Source organism: Xyrauchen texanus, chromosome 28, assembly GCF_025860055.1.
Source record: "Xyrauchen texanus isolate HMW12.3.18 chromosome 28, RBS_HiC_50CHRs, whole genome shotgun sequence".
In the NCBI taxonomy this organism is placed as follows: Eukaryota; Metazoa; Chordata; class Actinopteri; order Cypriniformes; family Catostomidae; genus Xyrauchen; species Xyrauchen texanus.
In genome coordinates, this window is record NC_068303.1 from 4820681 (window position 1) to 4840500 (window position 19820).

Genomic DNA, 19820 nt, shown 5'->3' on the forward strand with positions numbered 1-19820 from the left:
GTTCTAAAATTCGAAAACAACTGTTTTCAATGAAGGTACGTACACCGCCACCAACAGATGCCCACATACAACTCCGGAGGATGCCTGAGCCATGGAGCGCAACTCGTGTATTTTCCATTAAATTCAACCCAAATCATTATCAAAAGGACATAGATTATTTACTTTGGTGCTCTTCATTCTTGAACCAGGGAAAAACCTTGGTAACTTTTGTGTGTACAGTCTGCAACCTGAACCGAATTGACGCGCCCCGTGAATGATACCTGTGCCGTGGCGCATCTCGTCCGGTGTGCGACCGCCTTAAAGAGTTTAGTTCCAGCAATTTTATACAGGTCTCATTTTTAAAATCTCTACATTTAACTACTTATACTGGTTTGGAATTATTTCGACCACCCTGCACTCTAGATACAAAAAACTAAATTGACCAACTACTAATATGTACTAATATAAATATAGGTTTTCATCTTGAAGACGCATCTCGATCTTCATCTAAAAAATCACTATATCGGTTCTTAAATCCTAAAAACGATCTTTTAATTTACGTGAAACTCTCTTCTATGTGAGGAAATCACTTGCATATAAGGCCAAATTTCGCACTATATGACAAAAAATTTGTGATTAGTCACTGGCTGATATCTGTTCAGATTTTACTCACCAATGATTGAATAGTATAGTGGCGAAGAAGTTCAGCATCCTTTCACTGCGTGTTGAGAGTAAAAGTTTGATTTGACTCGTTCCATTTAATGTGTCCAAAGACGAGATCCACACAATCCATTTGTCATTGAATCATGTCTCTTTTAATATCCTTTCTGTTCTTTAGTCAATTGTTGATCAAAAACAACAAAACATAAGCATTAAATTCTAATCGCGTACAGCACAGATGAGGTAAATAAAAGCCATTCAACTGCAGGTTTTCTTAAAGTGACAGTATCGATTTTAAGCATGTGTTCAACAAATCAATGTAAATACTTGTAAATAGTATACATTTTGCAATAAACAATAAACATGTAACAAAATATATGATAGAATATAATACCATATTTATTAATGAAATACATGGATTAAAATGTGACCAAAATTATATACACTCAGCTAAAGGATTATTAGGAACACCTGTTCAATTTCTCATTAATGCAATTATATAATCAACCAATCACATGGCAGTTGCTTCAATGCATTTAGGGGTGTGGTCCTGGTCAAGACAATCTCCTGAACTCCAAACTGAATGTCAGAATGGGAAAGAAAGGTGATTTAAGCAATTTTGAGCGTGGCATGGTTGTTGGTGCCAGACGGGCCGGTCTGAGTATTTCACAATCTGCTCAGTTACTGGGATTTTCACGCACAACCATTTCTAGGGTTTACAAAGAATGATGTGAAAAGGAAAAACATCCAGTATGCGGCAGTCCTGTGGGCTGAAAATGCCTTGTTGATGCTAGAGGTCAGAGGAGAATGGGCTGACTGATTCAAGCTGATAGAAGAGCAACTTTGCCTGAAATAACCACTCATTACAACCGAGGTATGCAGCAAAGCATTTGTGAAGCCACAACACGCACAACCTTGAGGCGGATGGGCTACAACAGCAGAAGACCCCACCGGTACCACTCATCTCCACTACAAATAGGAAAAAGAGGCTACAATTTGCAAGAGCTCACCAAAATTGGACAGTTGAAGACTGGAAAAATGTTGCCTGATCTGATGAGTCTCGATTTCTGTTGAGACATTCAGATGGTAGAGTCAGAATTTGGCGTAAACAGAATGAGAACATGGATCCATCATGCCTTGTTACCACTGTGCAGGCTGGTGGTGGTGGTGTAATGGTGTGCGGGATGTTTTCTTGGCACACTTTAGGCCCTTTAGTGCCAATTGGGCATCGTTTAAATGCCACGGCCTACCTGAGCATTGTTTCTGACCATGTCCATCCCTTTATGGCCACCATGTACCCGTCCTCAGATGGCTACTTCCAGCAGGATAATGCACCATGTTACAAAGCTCGAATCATTTAAAATTGGTTTCTTGAACATGACAATGAGTTCACTGTACTAAAATGGCCCCCACAGTCACCAGATCTCAACCCAATAGAGCATCTTTGGGATGTGGTGGAACGGGAGCTTCGTGCCCTGCATGTGCATCCCACAAATCTCCATCAACTGCAAGATGCTATCCTATCAATATGGGCCAACATTTCTAAAGAATGCTTTCAGCACCTTGTTGAATCAATGCCATGTAGAATTAAGGCAGTTCTGAAGGCGAAAGGGGGTCAAACACAGTATTAGTATGGTGTTCCTAATAATCCTTTAGGTGAGTGTATATATAAAAATAAAAAATAAATTACATTTGTGAAATATATATATTTTGGTAATGTACCAATTTAGAAGGTCCCCTGTATAATTAACTGCATTAGATGTGAGATAATTTATTTCATATGTAAGCAAAATGGAGATTAAAACGTAACTCTGTTAAGCTTGACATATGAAAGAATTGTCTGAAAATTCTAATTTTTAGACATTAAACTGTTTTTAGTACCATTTTAGTACTAGTTTTAACAGCACCACAAACTAGAAAAAGAAATGGTAAAAAATGATGTATCATATTTGATACATTGGGCTTTAAAAGGTCATCCTCCCGAGGCCCAGCAATTCATTGGTGTGTCAAAGATTTGTCATTTAATTTTTTCTTATCCCATACATCCTTCAGTGATAAATCTTGGGATACTATTAGAGAACATAATATTTGGGAGTTTTGCCAAGACAACTTCCTCTCCTTGGTCTATAAATGGATTGAAATGCATCACAGTTCATTTCAGCACATCAAATACAATATAAATAAAATATTATTTTTACAATACAGTATTTTATCATATGTATTTTATGCATCAAACACTTTGTTGACATTTTAAAAAAAGTTGTAAAACCTGTTTCGCTGGGTCTCAGGAACTTATGGTAAGATGACATCATAATAGCTTGTAATGTAAAATAATGAAATCTTTAGAATGACAGAGCTGCATATATGAAAACACACAGAAAAATTAGTTATATTGAAAATATTAAATATATCTTATAAAAAGTATATCAGAATTTTCCAAGTTCAGATTTATTTTGTGGTGGGCATGAAATGTAATGTGAATTGAGAGATTTATCATATTTTATACATGATTTCAAATGGGTTTTTCAATAAAATTATATATAACATTTTAACCAAGCACAAGTTGCTTATAATCATTTTAAAATATCAGTAAACATAATCATAACTGTCACTTTTACTTAATTAAAATAAGCAAAGATTTCACATCAGAAAAATCTAGTGCATGCAATTCAAAAACTGACATTTTGGAAAAAGTTTTATAAATATTTTTCCATTAAGAAATGCCCAGAAACATCAACCAGGTGGTAGCAGACATCTAGTATATTGCAGACAGCAAGATTTTCAGGCAGAATTTTGATTATGTTAATGATGCACAGTAGGACTGGGCGATAGGATGATGTAATCTGATATTGACGTTGTTTTACAAAGATCCCAATGCTGATTGCAAACAGACAATGATTGACAATATCGAGAAATGGCAAAACTTTGGATCTGGGAAGTTACCAAATATATTAAACAGTGGCCAGGGTGTGAAACTAGCACCCGCCACATGCAAATGTATTTCATGCTGCATTCTCTATTCTCATTTTATTTCATGCAACAGATGGGCGACCTGTAAGACGTCTCTGAGTGACACATGACAAGAAAAGCAGTTAGTCATTGTAAATTAGCGCTTGAAGAAACTTTATTATATTTAAGAACAGACAAAAGAAAAGCAGTAAATGCTCGTGTCTGATTCGCTGTTTGTTCAGAGGCGTTCAGGATGAGCCTATCATATGGAACAAACGCATGTCGGCGTGCAGCACAAGCCTATGTAACAAGCCTATGAACAAGCATATGTAAATAGTTTGCACTCTTTTTTTCCCCTCAGTTTCATTCATTTTAAAACTGTTTGCAAGAATAATATCGTCTATGAGAATGCTGCAAAGTATCTCCGATCATCTCGGCAGGTGCTGCGAGTTTAGTTAGCATTATTTCCACGTGGTGGGCATGCATTGTGAACGCAACTCTTAGGTTCCGTAATATATATATCTTTTAATTAAAGAAACAAAAGACGAAAGTGATTCAATCAAATACAGGACATGTTCACCTTGAACCTAAAATTGAGATTTTTTATTTAGGCAGCATTAACTGCATTACCAAAACGCAATACAAACACAAATTCAATAAGAACAAACATTTGGCAGCATTTTGGGAAAACAAGGGAATTATTAAGGCTTATATATTATGATTATTATAGTCTTTACATTTCTAATTTTCTTTAGTTCTTAATCTACAGGCTTATTAGTAATTTGACACCTGTTGTCATTGACGGACCAACACGTAAAATGTTTGGATTTGGTGAGGTGGTTAAATAAGATTTTGTGATCACTTCATTATTTTATTGCTTTATCGTTTGAAGTGCAATTTGAATTTAGAAATGTTTTTTGTTTATGTTTGTTATGTTTCCAAAAATGTAATTAATTTATTAAGCAAAATCAATAAAGCCAAAAAATTCAACGATCCTCGGCAGGGGGATTGACGATGTAATCGGAAATCTTTAAGGTAATTTTCGCTAAAGTATCATTTACATATCGCTCAGCCCTAATGCACAGGCTTTAGAAAATAGCAAATCAAATTTGATACAGGCGGGTAGATATAGGGTTATATATACCCATTTTAATGGATTACGAATCGATTTGAATCGAGAGCTTTTGAATCGGAATCAAATCGGGAAATCTTTATCAATAACCAACCCTAACTACTAATCAAGACACACATGAAACAAAGCGAAAACCAGGCAAATTAGTTTTTGCTTTGTGTAAACACTCACTTTGGAGTTTGTCCAGTAATCTACATCGTGATCCGGCACCTTTTCCCTCCCATTCTGCCTTTGCCTTCAGATCCTCAGCATGACTACACATCAGGTACCTTAAAAACACACAGCCAATCACAACCAGTCATCAAAACCCATCACAGCCAATCACGGAGTGCTTCTCACTGCACAAACTCTATAAAGAGCTCAACAGTAGCTGTTTTACAGTAAAAATGCTATTTAAAATCAACAAAGAGCTTAAAATATATATAATATATATATATTTGTTTAATTTATCAAGTTCTAGCAAATTTCAACACTGTATCATGCAGTGTGCAACACTGCAAATTAGTAAATTAGAGGGTGCTTCTGAAGCTGCATGATGGTGAGTGAATGTTAAGGTGCATATTTGATATGTGTTCGGTACCCGCTGAGCACATGGATACGGTCTGTGTTGTATTTGAGTGGAGTAAGTTCTCCTCTCAAAACCTGCAGTGCTTCCAAAACCTTCCCATCCTCCAAATACTCCAGATACTTCTGCTGCAAGAGCAGAAACTTCATCCGCTACAGAGAGAGAGAGAGAGAGAGAGATTAGATTCAATTTTATTAGGACTTCAGTAACCCATTCATTAAATTAGAAAATCAACAGTGTGATCAAACTCTATAATTGTCATCAGTTTTTTTGTATGTATGATATTGTTTTATTAATGTCTCATTTCAATTGGGATCTAAGACTTATATTCATTTTTAATTCTGCACAGGGACTACAGCTGAAAATGATCTGTAATAGCTAAACTGTCACATATACAGAAATGTTGATTGATGTGCACTGTGCCTGTAAATCAAATTGAATAAAGAACAAAGAGCTATGAGTATCCATATGGCTGATTCGTTTTGCTAAGGTAACCTCAGATATATGATATATAGCTGATTGTGACTTATTTCGATCTCTTGTTTGTTAAGGGTCAGTGTTTAAACATAGATTTTGTTTGAACTGTAAGATTAATGACCAGTATCTTTGAAGTCCATCCTGGATTAACTGCAGAAGTTCTCATAGGTACAATTGTCCTTGTTAATTGGCTGATGAAGGCTTTTGTTGGCAATTGTTAGTCTATGTATTCCATTTCAAGATCGTAGTCCATCAATAGACCGAGGTGATGCAGGCAGAGATCAGGGATGTGAAACGCAGTTCAACCTGGCCGGTAATTTCGGTGTGGTCCATCCTAAATCCAAGGTTCAGGCAGTGGCATATGAAGTATCCCATGTCTTATGGTTGGAGTTGGCATTAGTTCATCCTCTGAAGTCCATCATAATAGACTGAAGTGATGTTTGGCTGGCACCGGCTGTATTTAGTCATCATCATTCAGCGACACGTAGCAGTGGAGTCCAACACGAAGCAGGAATGGTGCTTTAACTATACATAAGTACTATTTACATTATATTCATGATGTTAGTCAGAGGGGAACTGGCCCCCACAGCGAGTCTGGTTTCTCCCAAGGTTATTTTTCTCCATTAATCAACATCTTATGGAGTTTTGTGTTCCTTGCCACAGTCGCTTTCAGCTTACTCACTGGGGTTATTAATACTATTATTATTTAATGACTTATTTTTAAACCTGATTAACAATCGTATTGTATCTAATTACACAATGTTGATTCATCGACATTATAGACATTACAGTTTTATTGTCTGTTAATGCCTGATCTTCTGTAAAGCTGCTTTATTAAACAAATAAAATTGACTTGACTTGTTTGTCACAGATTTTTTGATGTAACACAAAAGGAGATGTTAGGCAGAATGACCACCTCAGTCACCATTTACATATGGTATAGAAAAGAAATATGTGTGTGATGAGAGTGAATGGTGACTGAGGCTAACATTCTGACTAACATATTTTGTATTCCATTGAAGAATGTCAAATGGGTTTGGAACAGCAGGAGGGTGTGTAAATGATGACATAATTTTAAACTGTGGGTGAACAATCACTTTAAATCTTTAAGACTCCAAAGATGATCAGAATGATTTCTAAATTGAAAGCTTTCAGCATTAAATTGAATATTCTGGGTTCAATTCAAGTTAAGCTCACTCAATCAACAGCATTTGTGGTATAATATTGATTACCACAAAATACATTTTTCACCTGTCCCTCATTTTCTTAAAAAAAGCAAAAATATGAGTTCCAGTGAGGCACTTACAATGAATGTGAATGGATCCAATCCATAAACATTAAAATACTCACTATTTCAGAAGTATAGTCACTAGACATAAACAATATGTGTGTTAACATGACTTTAGTGTGATAAAATCACTTATAGACAAGTTATAGACTATTTTAAAACTTTGTTGCCATGACGATGTATGTCGACAAACCTTAAAACCCTAAAATAACTTTAAATATGATGATTTAAACAACTTCACATCTCAAATAATACATGAGTTTTAACAGAATAATGAATGTAAGTGCTTTTATAAAATTATAAGTTTCACATTTCTGTATTTAACCCCTCCAAATATTGGCCCCATTCACTTCCATTGGAAATACCTCAATAGTAGTAATGTGGAAGTAGTATTGAAACCAGAATATTCCTTTAATAGTATGTGCAGTCGAGTACAATGGTCTTACCACAACAGCGTTGGGTGAATGCATCAAAGCTTTCAGCTCATTCAGGTCGTTTTCAGCCTGTGTCAAACAAAGAAACAAAAGTGTCACCTCAGCACTGCAATTCAGATGATTTGAGAAAACATTTTATATAGAGGTGTAGAGCTGTATCAAAAAAAGGGCATGATAACTAAACATTAAATGAAATAAATTCCAAAGTGTTTAGGGGAAGATAAACTATTAAGTACAGAAATATGGTTTGTGGGTCTTGATTTAAGGTTACATGTGTAACCCCTGTTCTCTGATAACTGGAGTGAGGCATCTCACTATGGGAAAATTATGCAAACGATGGAAGCAATTTTATAGCATCACGTCTGTCCAATGACAGAAAGGTCCTGATATAAGCCACTGTCACCTGACTTAACATCATTCTCAGCATATTTCTTCCCCATGCTGCTGCAAGGAGGGAAGCGTGGTGAGATACCTCACTCCTGTTATCAGAGAACAGGGGTTACATATGATAACTCCCGGATTGCAGATATACTGTCTAAAGCAGACTGACTCAGAATATTGTATACTTTAAACCTCTATTAAAACTGAGCCTGCATGTGTGTGCTTATACATCAGTATCAGACCTATTCACGCCAAGGACTGTGTGAGCCAGCGAAGGCTCTGTAACATCCAGTCTGTAAAATCACATAAATGTGCGAGGCAACGCCCAGATCGCCGCAGCACAAATTAAACTGCACCCACGATGTGGCCATACCTCTTGTGGAATGAGCTCTCAAGCCCTCCGAAGGCAGCATACCAACGCTATTGTAACTTAATATAATAGTCTCCACCATCCAATGAGACAAACGCTGGCGTGATATAGGTTTACCCTCATGAGAGTCAGCCCAGGATATAAAGAACTGATTATTCTTTCGTAGCGTCCGCGTTCTTCCACATACACATGCAGGGTGTGAACTGGGCACAAACAATTATGCTTCTAATCCTTTGACAAGGAAAACGGTGGCGGGTGAAAAGTCAACAAGTCCACTGATTTACCACTGTAGCTCACCTTCAGTACAAATGCGAGGTTCTCGAAAACCCTTGAGTGAAGCGCATGCCAGATTCATGAACTGACAAAGCATGAAGTTCACATAAATGCTTTGCAGTAGTGAGAGCTAACAATAAAACGGTCTTTAGCGAAAGATGCTTGGTGCTAATACTCTATATGGGTTCCAATGGGGGCTGAGGGAGTGTGCTTAGAACCACGGACCGATCCCACTGCAGAATCAGAGATTTTGAGACCGGATGTATCCAATCTGCACCCTTCATAAACTTACACACCAGTGGGTGTTGACCAGTTGTTCCAGAGTCCACTCCAACATGGCATGCCGATATCGCTGCAAAATATAGCTTAACAGTAGAGAATGCTCTACCCTTATCCAAAAAATACTGCAGAAAGCTCAGTACTTCTGCTCCAGAACATAAAAAGGGAATGTCTGTGTGCGCACCAATGTTCTTCAAATCATAAAACGATCGCGTCAAGGCTGCTCTCGCACTCTGGATTGTTTCAAGAGGCAACTCAGTGGCATTTAAATTCATCCTCTCATGGGCCAGGCCCAAAGAGCGTCGGGTGGAGGTGACAACTCTCCCCTTGTGCTTGAGATAGGAGATCCCTGCGCAGCGGAAGAGGCCAAAGCTAGTCGTAAAGGAGCTGAAATATCTCCGCCAACCAAAGTTTCCCCGGCCAGTACGGGGCAATCAGCATTACTGTAATTGTAACGCATGTAACAGACTGTTTGGCCATGGCTGCGCAAGCGCATCCACACACGGGTGCATCTTCGCTCACCAGAGAGAAGAACAGAGGACAATGATTGTTTTCATGCGATGTAAAAAGATCTACAGAGGCCTGCCCGAATCATGTTCATGTCTGTCTCTGCTTGTTGCCGAGTCGATGCACAGGAGCATATGTCCAAATATGCGGACACTTTGAGACCCGTTCTCCTCAAAGCGAGTCAAAGCCGCCTCCATACATTTGCTGAAAATTCTCGGGAAATTAAATGAAAGTCAGAATGGAATTTTTAAATTATTTGTAGGCTATACTCTGAAATTTCATGTGTGCTTTGCAAATGTCTATAAGGAAATGTGCATCCTTGAGATCCACTGATGTGAACCAATCTCTGGGACATATATTGTGAGCACTTTGAGCATAAACATTTTGAATCTGTATTTTCTGAGATGTTTGTTGAGGTTCCACAAATCCAGAATGGGGTGGAGACCTCCCCCTTTATGGGGGATGATGAAATACTGCGAGTAAAACCCCTGACAGCTCTCTTTCTCTGGTACCACTTATATTCCTCCTTTCCTCTTTAAAGAGGCAATTTCTTCCTCCAAAATCAGAGCCGGTTCCCCTTCCGCTGTTGACATTAACACATAATTGGAATTAGGTGGTTCAACAACAAAATGCAACCGAAAACCCTTTATTATCATGGACAGTACCTAGGGGTGGACTATGCATGTGCGACAGCTCTCTGCCTGAACAGCGAGCCAGCCGCTTGAGCTCTCACTCACTCACTGATGGCGGATGCGCCATTCCATGGCGGAGAATGGAATTGCAGCTCTGATAGATATATTTTTTTAATTTGTTTTGTTATTATTTCGATACTGTTCTGTGCCCTTGGTGCACTGCCTGGATGCACAGGGAACATGTTTATTTTCACATTCAACACTCATGCTTCCTGCGTCAATCTGTCTCCCAATTTCTTCCAGCAGTTCAGTTTGGTATGCTGTCAGGAGGGATGTGGCATTCAGAGCCCTCACTGAAATAGCAGATGACCTGCCAATTTTCTGAAAAATTTATTTTGGAGGAGAAAGCCATCCAGCATGTCAGATGGAGGTTTGCCACAGACGATTCCACTGGGGGGTGGAGGTTCTGACATTCCCATCTCCTGCATATTATGTATGCCAAGGCATGAGAAACCCTTAACAAGCACCCTGTGTGAAAATGGTTCATCCCAAAAACTTTTAATCTCTGCCATGTACGCCGAACGGTAGGAATGCACTGCTTTGTGGGAGCGAGATGCGAAGGCAGCCTCTTCTCATCATACAAGTCCCTTTCCGTGCCCTGTTCCATCTGTTGAGATGGCCAGTCAATAGACAGCTTGGCCACCGCCTGACAGCACATCTCGATCAGATCAAGATCCACGGGTGTTGGGGAGGGGGAACCTCTGCTCTACCTACTTGGCCGCCTGGACGGTTGAGGTCGAAGGATCACATCCTCATCAACCGCAAGGTGGCGATTGCTCAGAGTCATAGTTATCCTCTTCTCGTCTCTCCTCGACGGAGACATCAAAAAGAGGGAGGCCTCCTCCATAATGTCCCCCCAACTGCTGGTTTTGAAGGTTTATTTTCCACCGGGAGCAGAGAAAGGACCAAGTCATCTTTTTACCCCAGCCGAGAAACGCACTCCCTAGGTTATACACCTAGGGAAGTGATGCCCAGGGGGTGTGAGTCCTTGGTCGAAATTATAGCCCCACCAACATGCAAGATGGTTCCTCAGTTGTCTTTTGATCTGCTTGGACTCACTGCGACGTGTTATTTTGAGGCAGAAAATTACTTCCTGTCTCTTATTTATCGTAACTAAATGCGGCAAAAACACCTCAGTGATGCAGTAATACAACCAACTATGACTACCAGTAACCTGGAGATAGACGATAGAAAAATTACCCAGGTGGTAAATTCTCTGACAACTACAGTTTTTTAAAATTTAACCTCTTTTAGCGATGTACCTCGATGGCTCGTCCTTGAAAACAGTCAAACTCACAGAAATTAATTTAATACTGACTTCAAATTTCACACATCTACACAAATCAAATTGTTTTGTCATACAATTTGTTTTACATTACAGTGACAAGAAATAGAATGTGAACCCTTTAGAATTATCTAGTTTACTGCATTAACTGGTAACTCATCTTCATCAAAGTCACAAGTATAGACAAACACAATGTGCTTAAGCTAACAACACACAAACAATTATAATCTTTCATGACTTTATTGAACACATTTCATTAAACATTCATATTGCTGTGGAAAAAGTGAATTCTTGGATTTAATAACTCGTCGATCCTCCAGCAATATCCTCAACTGAGCATTTTCGATAGCTGTGGATTAGACCTGCACAATATTCAGAAGGAATTTTGTACCAGTCTTCCTTTCAGAAATGCTTTAGCTCAGCCATATTCTTAGGATGTCTGGTGTGAACTACTCTCTTGAGGTCAATCCACTACATCTCTATCGGGTCATGGTCTGGGCTCTGACTGGGCCACTCCAAAATGTGGATTTCGTTTGTAACCCTTTCCAGCTTTATGCGAATCAACAATTCTTGATCGTAGGTTTTCTTAAATCAATTTTTGGCAAGGCATGGTCCACATCAGCAGATGCTTGTTGTGAATAGCAAACTAATAACGTTTGAGTGATTTTATTAAGTCAAATTAGCTCTAACCAACACCGCCAATCTCAATTAACTGGATGCTAGGTTTGCCAAGTCCTGGCTCCAATTAGCTTTTGTTGGCATCATTAGCCTAGGGGTTCACATATTTTTTTCCAAACCTACACTGTGAATGTTTGAATGATGTATTCAATACGTACAAGAACAGTACAACATTTGGTGTGTTATTAGTTAAAACAGACCGTGTTTGTGTTATTAGTTAAAACAGACCGTGTTTGTTCATTATTGTAACTTAGATGAAGATCAAACCAGATATTTAAATGCAAATAATTCCAAAGGGTTCACATACTTATTCTTGCCACTGTATATAAGTGAATGAGGACTGGGGCTATCAAGCTCCATAATAACAAAAAAGCACCATAAAGGAGGTCCATATGGCCTGAGTACAAAGCCCTATATTCCAAGTCTTGTGAAGTCTTACGAAGGCTTTGTGTGAAGAACCAACCACTGAAAACCTTGACGTATCCCTAGCTCCTGTTCATGACAGGAGTACTGATGTCAGATTCATGAACAAATTGTTCATTTGAGTCCAGTTGACAAAAATGATTCAAACTGATCTCAAGTTCAACTCACCATCTCAACGATCAGTGCGGTCAACAGCCCCCCAGAGAAAAAGATAGTTAAAACAATCACTTACATTTTGACCATTTCTCACACAAAGCTTTCATACGAGTTTAGAAAACATAGAAAATAGCACACAAGTAATGTGAACTACTTTTATGGTGATTTTTTTTGTAATTTGTCTGAATGTCTGCATTCACTTTCATTATAAGAAAAAGGGTAACAAGGATACTCTTTAAAAATTCCCCCTTTGTATTCCACTGCAGCAAGCAAGTCATATGATTTGAACAACATGAGAGTGAGTAAATAATGACAGAATTTAAATTTTGGGGTAAACTATGCCTTTAAAATTTAATCATGGTGCTTTCTATACTACAACCATTTATAAAATGAAAAGACAGAAGCATGTTGGGAAGCAGGGAAATGTTAAATTTAGCACCTTTTGTACTGGTGTTCAGAGAACAAGAAAACCAACCAAGAACTAACCAATCAAGAAATGACTGAAGCAGCATTTAGAACAGTTCCTCTGACATTTTCACAGAACACCAACCAAACCTTAAACCAGGAACTGGAGTAATTGATGCTTGTGCTAATAAAACTGAAGGTGGAAACCATTTCCACATCATATTAGCCATCACATAAGATAGAGTTGGTCTCACTGAATTCTAACCTGCCAGTGACCTACAAAACCAAAATATCTCATCTGCTTCACAAAGTGTTGCCCTAAAGGCTGAATATAATCACATGGCACATCTTGGAAGCATCAGCTAGAATGTGCTGAAAATAATGAAGATCTCAGTACATTTTTTGACACTCTATTATTGTACTACCACAGATGCTTATGAATTCATAGCCAACGTGGTTACATTTTTATGTTTAATAAAAGACAGCTGTCAATCAATTAAACTTTTTACTCAAATTATTTACATGGCATGCCAATTAATTAATTGCAATACATTTGGATGGATTTATCAATATTTGCTAAGGTGCACAAATAAAGATACTTCCATATAAATAATACATAATAATAAAAATTTGGCAATACAAAAAGTGGCTTCAGTAGAAAGTCATCCATTTTGCAATAAAGTTCTTCAATCTTTCCCGTCACAGTACACGTACTTGCATTCCATCTGAGCTATTTCTAAGCTGACACGGCTTGTAAAACACAAAGTAACATGTACTTCAATCTTGAATTACTCCGGGTCAGGAGGCGTGATTAATTGCATACATTTTTGAAAATGTTTTTTTTATATATATAATTATGCACACTAAATTTAAATGTAAAAATTTACAAAATATGTGGCTAAAAAAAAAAAAATTATTTTGTGGTTAAGAAAATGAAAATATTGGAAGGGCAATTAAAAATAGGCTTGCTGAAAAAAACAAACAAACAAAAAAAAAAAACTGACCAACATATACACTCACCTAAAGGATTATTAGGAACACCTGTTCAATTTCTCATTAATGCAATTATCTAATCAGCCAATCACATGGCAGTTGCTTCAATGCATTTAGGGGTGTGGTCCTGGTCAAGACAATCTCCTGAACTCCAAACTGAATGTCAGAATGGGAAAGAAAGGTGATTTAAGCACTTTTGAGCGTGGCATGGTTGTTGGTGCCAGACGGGCCGGTCTGAGTATTTCACAATCTGCTCAGTTACTGGGATTTTCACGCACAACCATTTCTAGGGTTTACAAAGAATGGTGTGAAAAGGGAAAACATCCAGTATGCGGCAGTCCTGTGGGCTGAAAATGCCTTGTTGATGCTAGAGGTCAGAGGAGAATGGGCCGACTGATTCAAGCTGATAGAAGAGCAACTTTGCCTGAAATAACCACTCGTTACAACCGAGGTATGCAGCAAAGCATTTGTGAAGCCACAACACGCACAACCTTGAGGCGGATGGGCTACAACAGCAGAAGACCTCACCGGGTACCACTCATCTCCACCACAAATAGGAAAAAGAGGCTACAATTTGCAAGAGCTCACCAAAATTGGAGAGTTGAAGACTGGAAAAATGTTGCCTGATCTGATGAGTCTCGATTTCTGTTGAGACATTCAGATGGTAGAGTCAGAATTTGGCATAAACAGAATGAGAACATGGATCCATCATGCCTTGATACCACTGTGCAGGCTGGTGGTGGTGGTGTAATGGTGTGGGGGATGTTTTCTTGGCACACTTTAGGCCCTTTAGTGCCAATTGGGCATCGTTTAAATGCCACGGCCTACCTGAGCATTGTTTCTGACCATGTCCATCCCTTTATGGCCACCATGTACCCATCCTCTGATGGCTACTTCCAGCAGGATAATGCACCATGTCACAAAGCTTGAATCATTTCAAATTGGTTTCTTGAACATGACAATGAGTTCACTGTACTAAAATGGCCCCCACAGTCACCAGATCTCAACCCAATAGAGCATCTTTGGGATGTGGTGGAACGGGAGCTTCGTGCCCTGGATGTGCATCCCAAAAATCTCCATAAACTGCAAGATGCTATCCTATCAATATGGGCCAACATTTCTAAAGAATGCTTTCAGCACCTTGTTGAATCAATGCCATGTAGAATTAAGGCAGTTCTGAAGGCGAAAGGGGGTCAAACACAGTATTAGTATGGTGTTCCTAATAATCCTTTAGGTGAGTGTATATCCACATTAAAATGACCTTTGACCTGGATTCCACTATTCATGTGACAGTATCAAAGTTTCACATCACGATAATTGCTGAAGCTTTTATCACAGTATACAGTATTATCACGGTATTGAATTACATTTCAAAAACGGGTGGAAAAACGTAACAATTTGTATTACGTTTTTGATGCCAAACTGGCCTTTTAAATAAACAGATGAAAAAGAACTTTGAAAAATTGGCAAATTATACTCTTTTGATAATTTTACACCAGGATTTCCGTTAGCCAGTAATTATCAGTTTTTGACCGTTAAAACGTCCTAATGTCCCACAAACATTGTCAGACACAATGTCCGGAGAAAATATTAACACGATGCATCAGCAATCCCTTTAGTTGATGCCACAAGTGTACAGGCGGCATGCCAATGATAAAAGCAGTTCGCTGCCACAGAGGATTAAACTTCCCTGACCTAATCTCGCAAAATCCTAATCTGCGACTACAGCAGGGGTGTCAAAATATCATCTCTGGCCAGCATGATGATTTGCGGAAAAAATGAGTTAGTAGGCTAACATTTGAAAACATTCACGTTAATTTAGCCTACAACTTGGGTAAGATGTTTTCATGCTATTATTTTATTAGCAACAGCAGAACAGGTATACATTTAAATTTGTGGTGTTGTATGCATGTTATAACTTGCATGATCAGTGGAATTTCTTTTAATTATGCAGGACTTTCAGCACTTGCAGTGTCACGTGTCTGAGGGTGACATGTTCCACATTCCCTCTGTGAAATTTCTCTCATGGAAATAACGACAACATGGACAGGTTCAAGGATATTATATGTAACAACTGTAGCATTGTTTCTGTCCATTTTAACTATTATTAATATTAAGCAGGTTTCAGTTTCTAGGCATTTAGGTTTGGTTATAGTTAGGTTTATTGAGGCTAAAGCTCCAGCCAAAGAGCGAGTGGTTCTCTATTTTTCTGGTAAATATTTTTGCTTGATTCCCTTCAACTAACTGTGTGTATTTGTGATGTAACCTCTGGTTAATGAAATGAGTAAATTCTGTGTTTTTCCTTTTGTTCAGAGTTTAAAATTAGCGCACGCAATCCACCAAATGTGGATATTTTATGTGCAGTGGTGGGTTATTTCTGTGGCGGGTGACTTATAATAAGTCTTGGAGTGGCATGTGTCAAGAAATGCATCAGACACAAAGATGCACTTTTGAAGAAACACACTTGATTTTTTTTAAATCAGATGAAAGAAAAGCTGTTGATGCGTGTCAGATTCGCTGCATAGTCAGAGGTGCTATGCCGCCCATTAGTGCAGTGCTTCTAATGGAAGAACATGCAGATGCAGAGTTGTTTCTGCTGTTTCAGTCATCTGAAAATAGTTTGCAACTGCAAGAACAGTGTCATCCATGAGAAGGCTGCAAATGATCTCGACCATCTCAAGAGGTGCTCTAATTTTAGTTCACTTGATTTCCACGGAACAGTTAGCATTTGCACGCATTATGAATGCAAAAATGTGCATTCTTTGCTTAATTCCAAAAATGTGTGGCTGAAAACATAACCATACAAAGCAAATGACAGGCAGCGGCATTAATGGACTGTCATGTGTGTCATCGTAATCACAACAGCCTCAGAAGTGGTGTTTTCATATATACCTTTATGAATAACTAAATGAGCTGGTATCAAAGTGGCTGGTGAAATTGGGCAATCACAGCCACTGTGGCTGGTGGGCAAAAAAGATTTTTACCCCAATGTTTGCTATGAAAACAGCATTTTATTTTAATTTTCCTGCTTAAAATGTCCTTTGCTCCATCGCTGAACTACCAGCATCACTAAAGAAATTATATTTTACCCAAGTTATGAGCTTGCAGTCTGAACTGAATGTGGTGACAAAAAAAAGCATGCAACATGAAGTAACACCAGAACAGCGCACCTTTGAAAAGTTCTCGTTTTGAATCAGTCTGACGAATACATTAGTGAATGAACTTACTGAATTACTCGGAGGAGTAGAATGAATGTGATTTTCTGTAAGTTACACTCAGTCATGTCTCAATTTTGTTAAAGATAATTCATAATTTTAATACATCATTTTTAAAGTGATTTAAACAAAGTTAAAGTATATTGGTGGCCAAAACTTTGGAATACTGTACAGATTTTGCTCTTATGGAAAGAAATTGGTACTTTTATTCAGCAAAGTGGCATTCATCTGATCACAATGTATAGTCAGGACATTAATAATGTGAACAATTACTATTACAATTTGAAATAATTGTTTAGAACAACTTAAACTACTTCAAAGAGTTCTCATCAAAACATTCTCCACATGCAGAAGTTCTGAACATTGTTTTCAAATTGTAATAGTAATTTTTCACATTATTTATGTCCTGACAATACATTGTGATCAGTTGAATGCCACTTTTTTCTCCATAAGAGCAAAATCTGTACATTATTCCAAACTTGCAAAATCTGTATATTATTCGAAACTTTTGTCCCACAGTGTATATGTATATATAGAGTATATATAATTTATAAATATAAACTTCGGCCCCCAAGCAATGTCGCTTGGTCCAATCCGGCCCGCAACCCAAAATGTGTTTGACACCCCTGGACTACAGTGTGTTGAATCCCGCACACTGACAAAAGCAGCCTGCGTTATTCCTGTTTCTCACTTCAGAATCATGTTTTGATATGTGAATCTCAAGTTGTAGAGAAACACTGGACACTGATCTTTTTTGCACCAAAAGCCATCTGTGATGAGGAGGAGGAACTGACTACACACGCCCGGCCCCCAATCGGGGGCGTGCATAGTCATGGCCCGGCCCCATTCTCCTCCTCGTCACGCCATCGTTTCACTTTAGAAGACATTAATTTAACCAGTGGGGACTTATGGATGACTTCTATGCTGACTGTCAGTGATTTTTGTGGTCAAATGTGTTCTGCTGAAGAAAGAAAGTCATACACATCTGGGATGGCATGAGGGTGAGTAAATGATGAGAGATTTTCATTTTTGGGTGAACTACACCTTTAAACCCCCTTCACATCTCTCCCGATCTAGAACGTAAAGAACTTCACATTTATACCATCATGACATTATGAGATGGGTGATGAGTTAAGACAGCTCACCTTGTCCCATTCTCCTTCCATGACGTGGTTTCGAAACTTCGTTGCTGAAGGATGCTCCAGTCTACAGCCCGATTCCTGCATTAACAAGTCCACCGTCTGACTAGAAAGAGAAAGAGAGAGAATGCAAATCACACACGTTCCATATTTCTTTACAATCAGCCGTTGTTTCTTCAGGAACAGAAGTAGCCAAACCAGCACATAATCAGGAGGTTTAATGCTTTTTAAATGGGTTAAAGTTAAGTTTATTCTGCTTTTGTCATACTCAAATTACAATCACATCATAAAAGCATGGATACAAACTCAACCGGCTTTTAATGATTCATAAAACAGGTCCAAGACCTTTTATTGATTTGTAGTTTTTCCAATTCAGATTAATTAAATTCATGAAATTAATTAAAAAGTATAATATTAATACAATTATATATATATATATATATAAAAAACTATTTTAAAATGGGTATTAAAAAAGAAAAAAAAAAAAAAAAAAAAGTCATTTTCGGTTTTCAGCCAAGTGCATTCTGAATTTTCGGCCCAGAATTTTCATTTCGGTGCATCACTAATCATAACAGTGGACGTGTAATGTCAAGTCTTTGAGGGTGGAAAATTATTATGTTTTTATAAATTATATAACTGCCTTCTGTGCAAAAAAAAAACGTTAATATCGAGTTGCTCACAAATTGGATAGTTTTTTGACAAGGCCTATTTTGCTCCTCTAATGAAAATAGCTCCAAATGATGCCAACAGTATTATTCATCTAACTTTCATTTTTAGGTTAACTATCCCTTTAATGTATTTATTATGTAGTCACTAATGAATAGAAGCAATAAGGCCCTCCAGCAGCCCGTGCTATATTGTGAATATAGCGCTATATGGTCATGTCTGTTTTCTCTAATAATGGCCTTGAGTTTACACTCAAGAAAGCTCTGACAGAGTATTTTGACAGACAGGAATGTGAAAGTGTTTTGAGGGCCAGTTTGAAATTGAGCAGCATTCTCTGCCAGAATGTAAAAATAATGTGTTGACGCATTTAGCTAAGACTACATTTACAATAAAGCACAGCCTCTCAAACCTTATTGCTTAAACTTGGTGTTAAAAGAGTAGAACACTAAATCATGTTAACATGACACAAGGGCGTAGTAGCTAACATGACATGTCCCCCACAGTCTTTAAAAAGGTGATTTTGTCCCCTGCACTTTTTCAAGCTTAAACCAATAATAAGTCCAAATGGTGGATTTGTATACAGTATTCTTGAGTTTTGTTACTTTGGGCAGATTGAGCGACCATCCAGCCAATCACAGGTGAGTTTCATGAGCCGAAACAACCCATACGTAATAAGCCGTCAGTCAGACAATCTAATCAAAGCGGCTCAGTTCTACAAAGTTGCTTTCAATAATGCTCATTTCTAAAAGTTTTTTTTAATCGGCATTGATGATCTAAATAATCAAGAGATGAGGAACATTCAAATGATAGATATTTATCAGCATATTTTTCTTGATTGGCAGCATTATGTGAAATGCACTGCAGAAAAACAAAG

General features: G+C 38.0%; 1 protein-coding gene across 1 annotated transcript in view; it reads right to left on the reverse strand.

Moving 5' to 3' along the window:
* The window catches only part of wdr26b (WD repeat domain 26b), a 35324-nt gene that overhangs the window by 13130 nt on the left and 2374 nt on the right, over positions 1–19820 (reverse strand). Inside the window, exons 2-5 of the mRNA XM_052095764.1 lie at positions 18287–18386; positions 7497–7553; positions 5301–5437; positions 4892–4989 (exon numbers count right to left, since the gene is read on the reverse strand). Coding sequence (XP_051951724.1) covers positions 4892–4989; positions 5301–5437; positions 7497–7553; positions 18287–18386 — 392 coding nt within the window. The remainder of the gene's footprint in view (positions 1–4891; positions 4990–5300; positions 5438–7496; positions 7554–18286; positions 18387–19820) is intronic.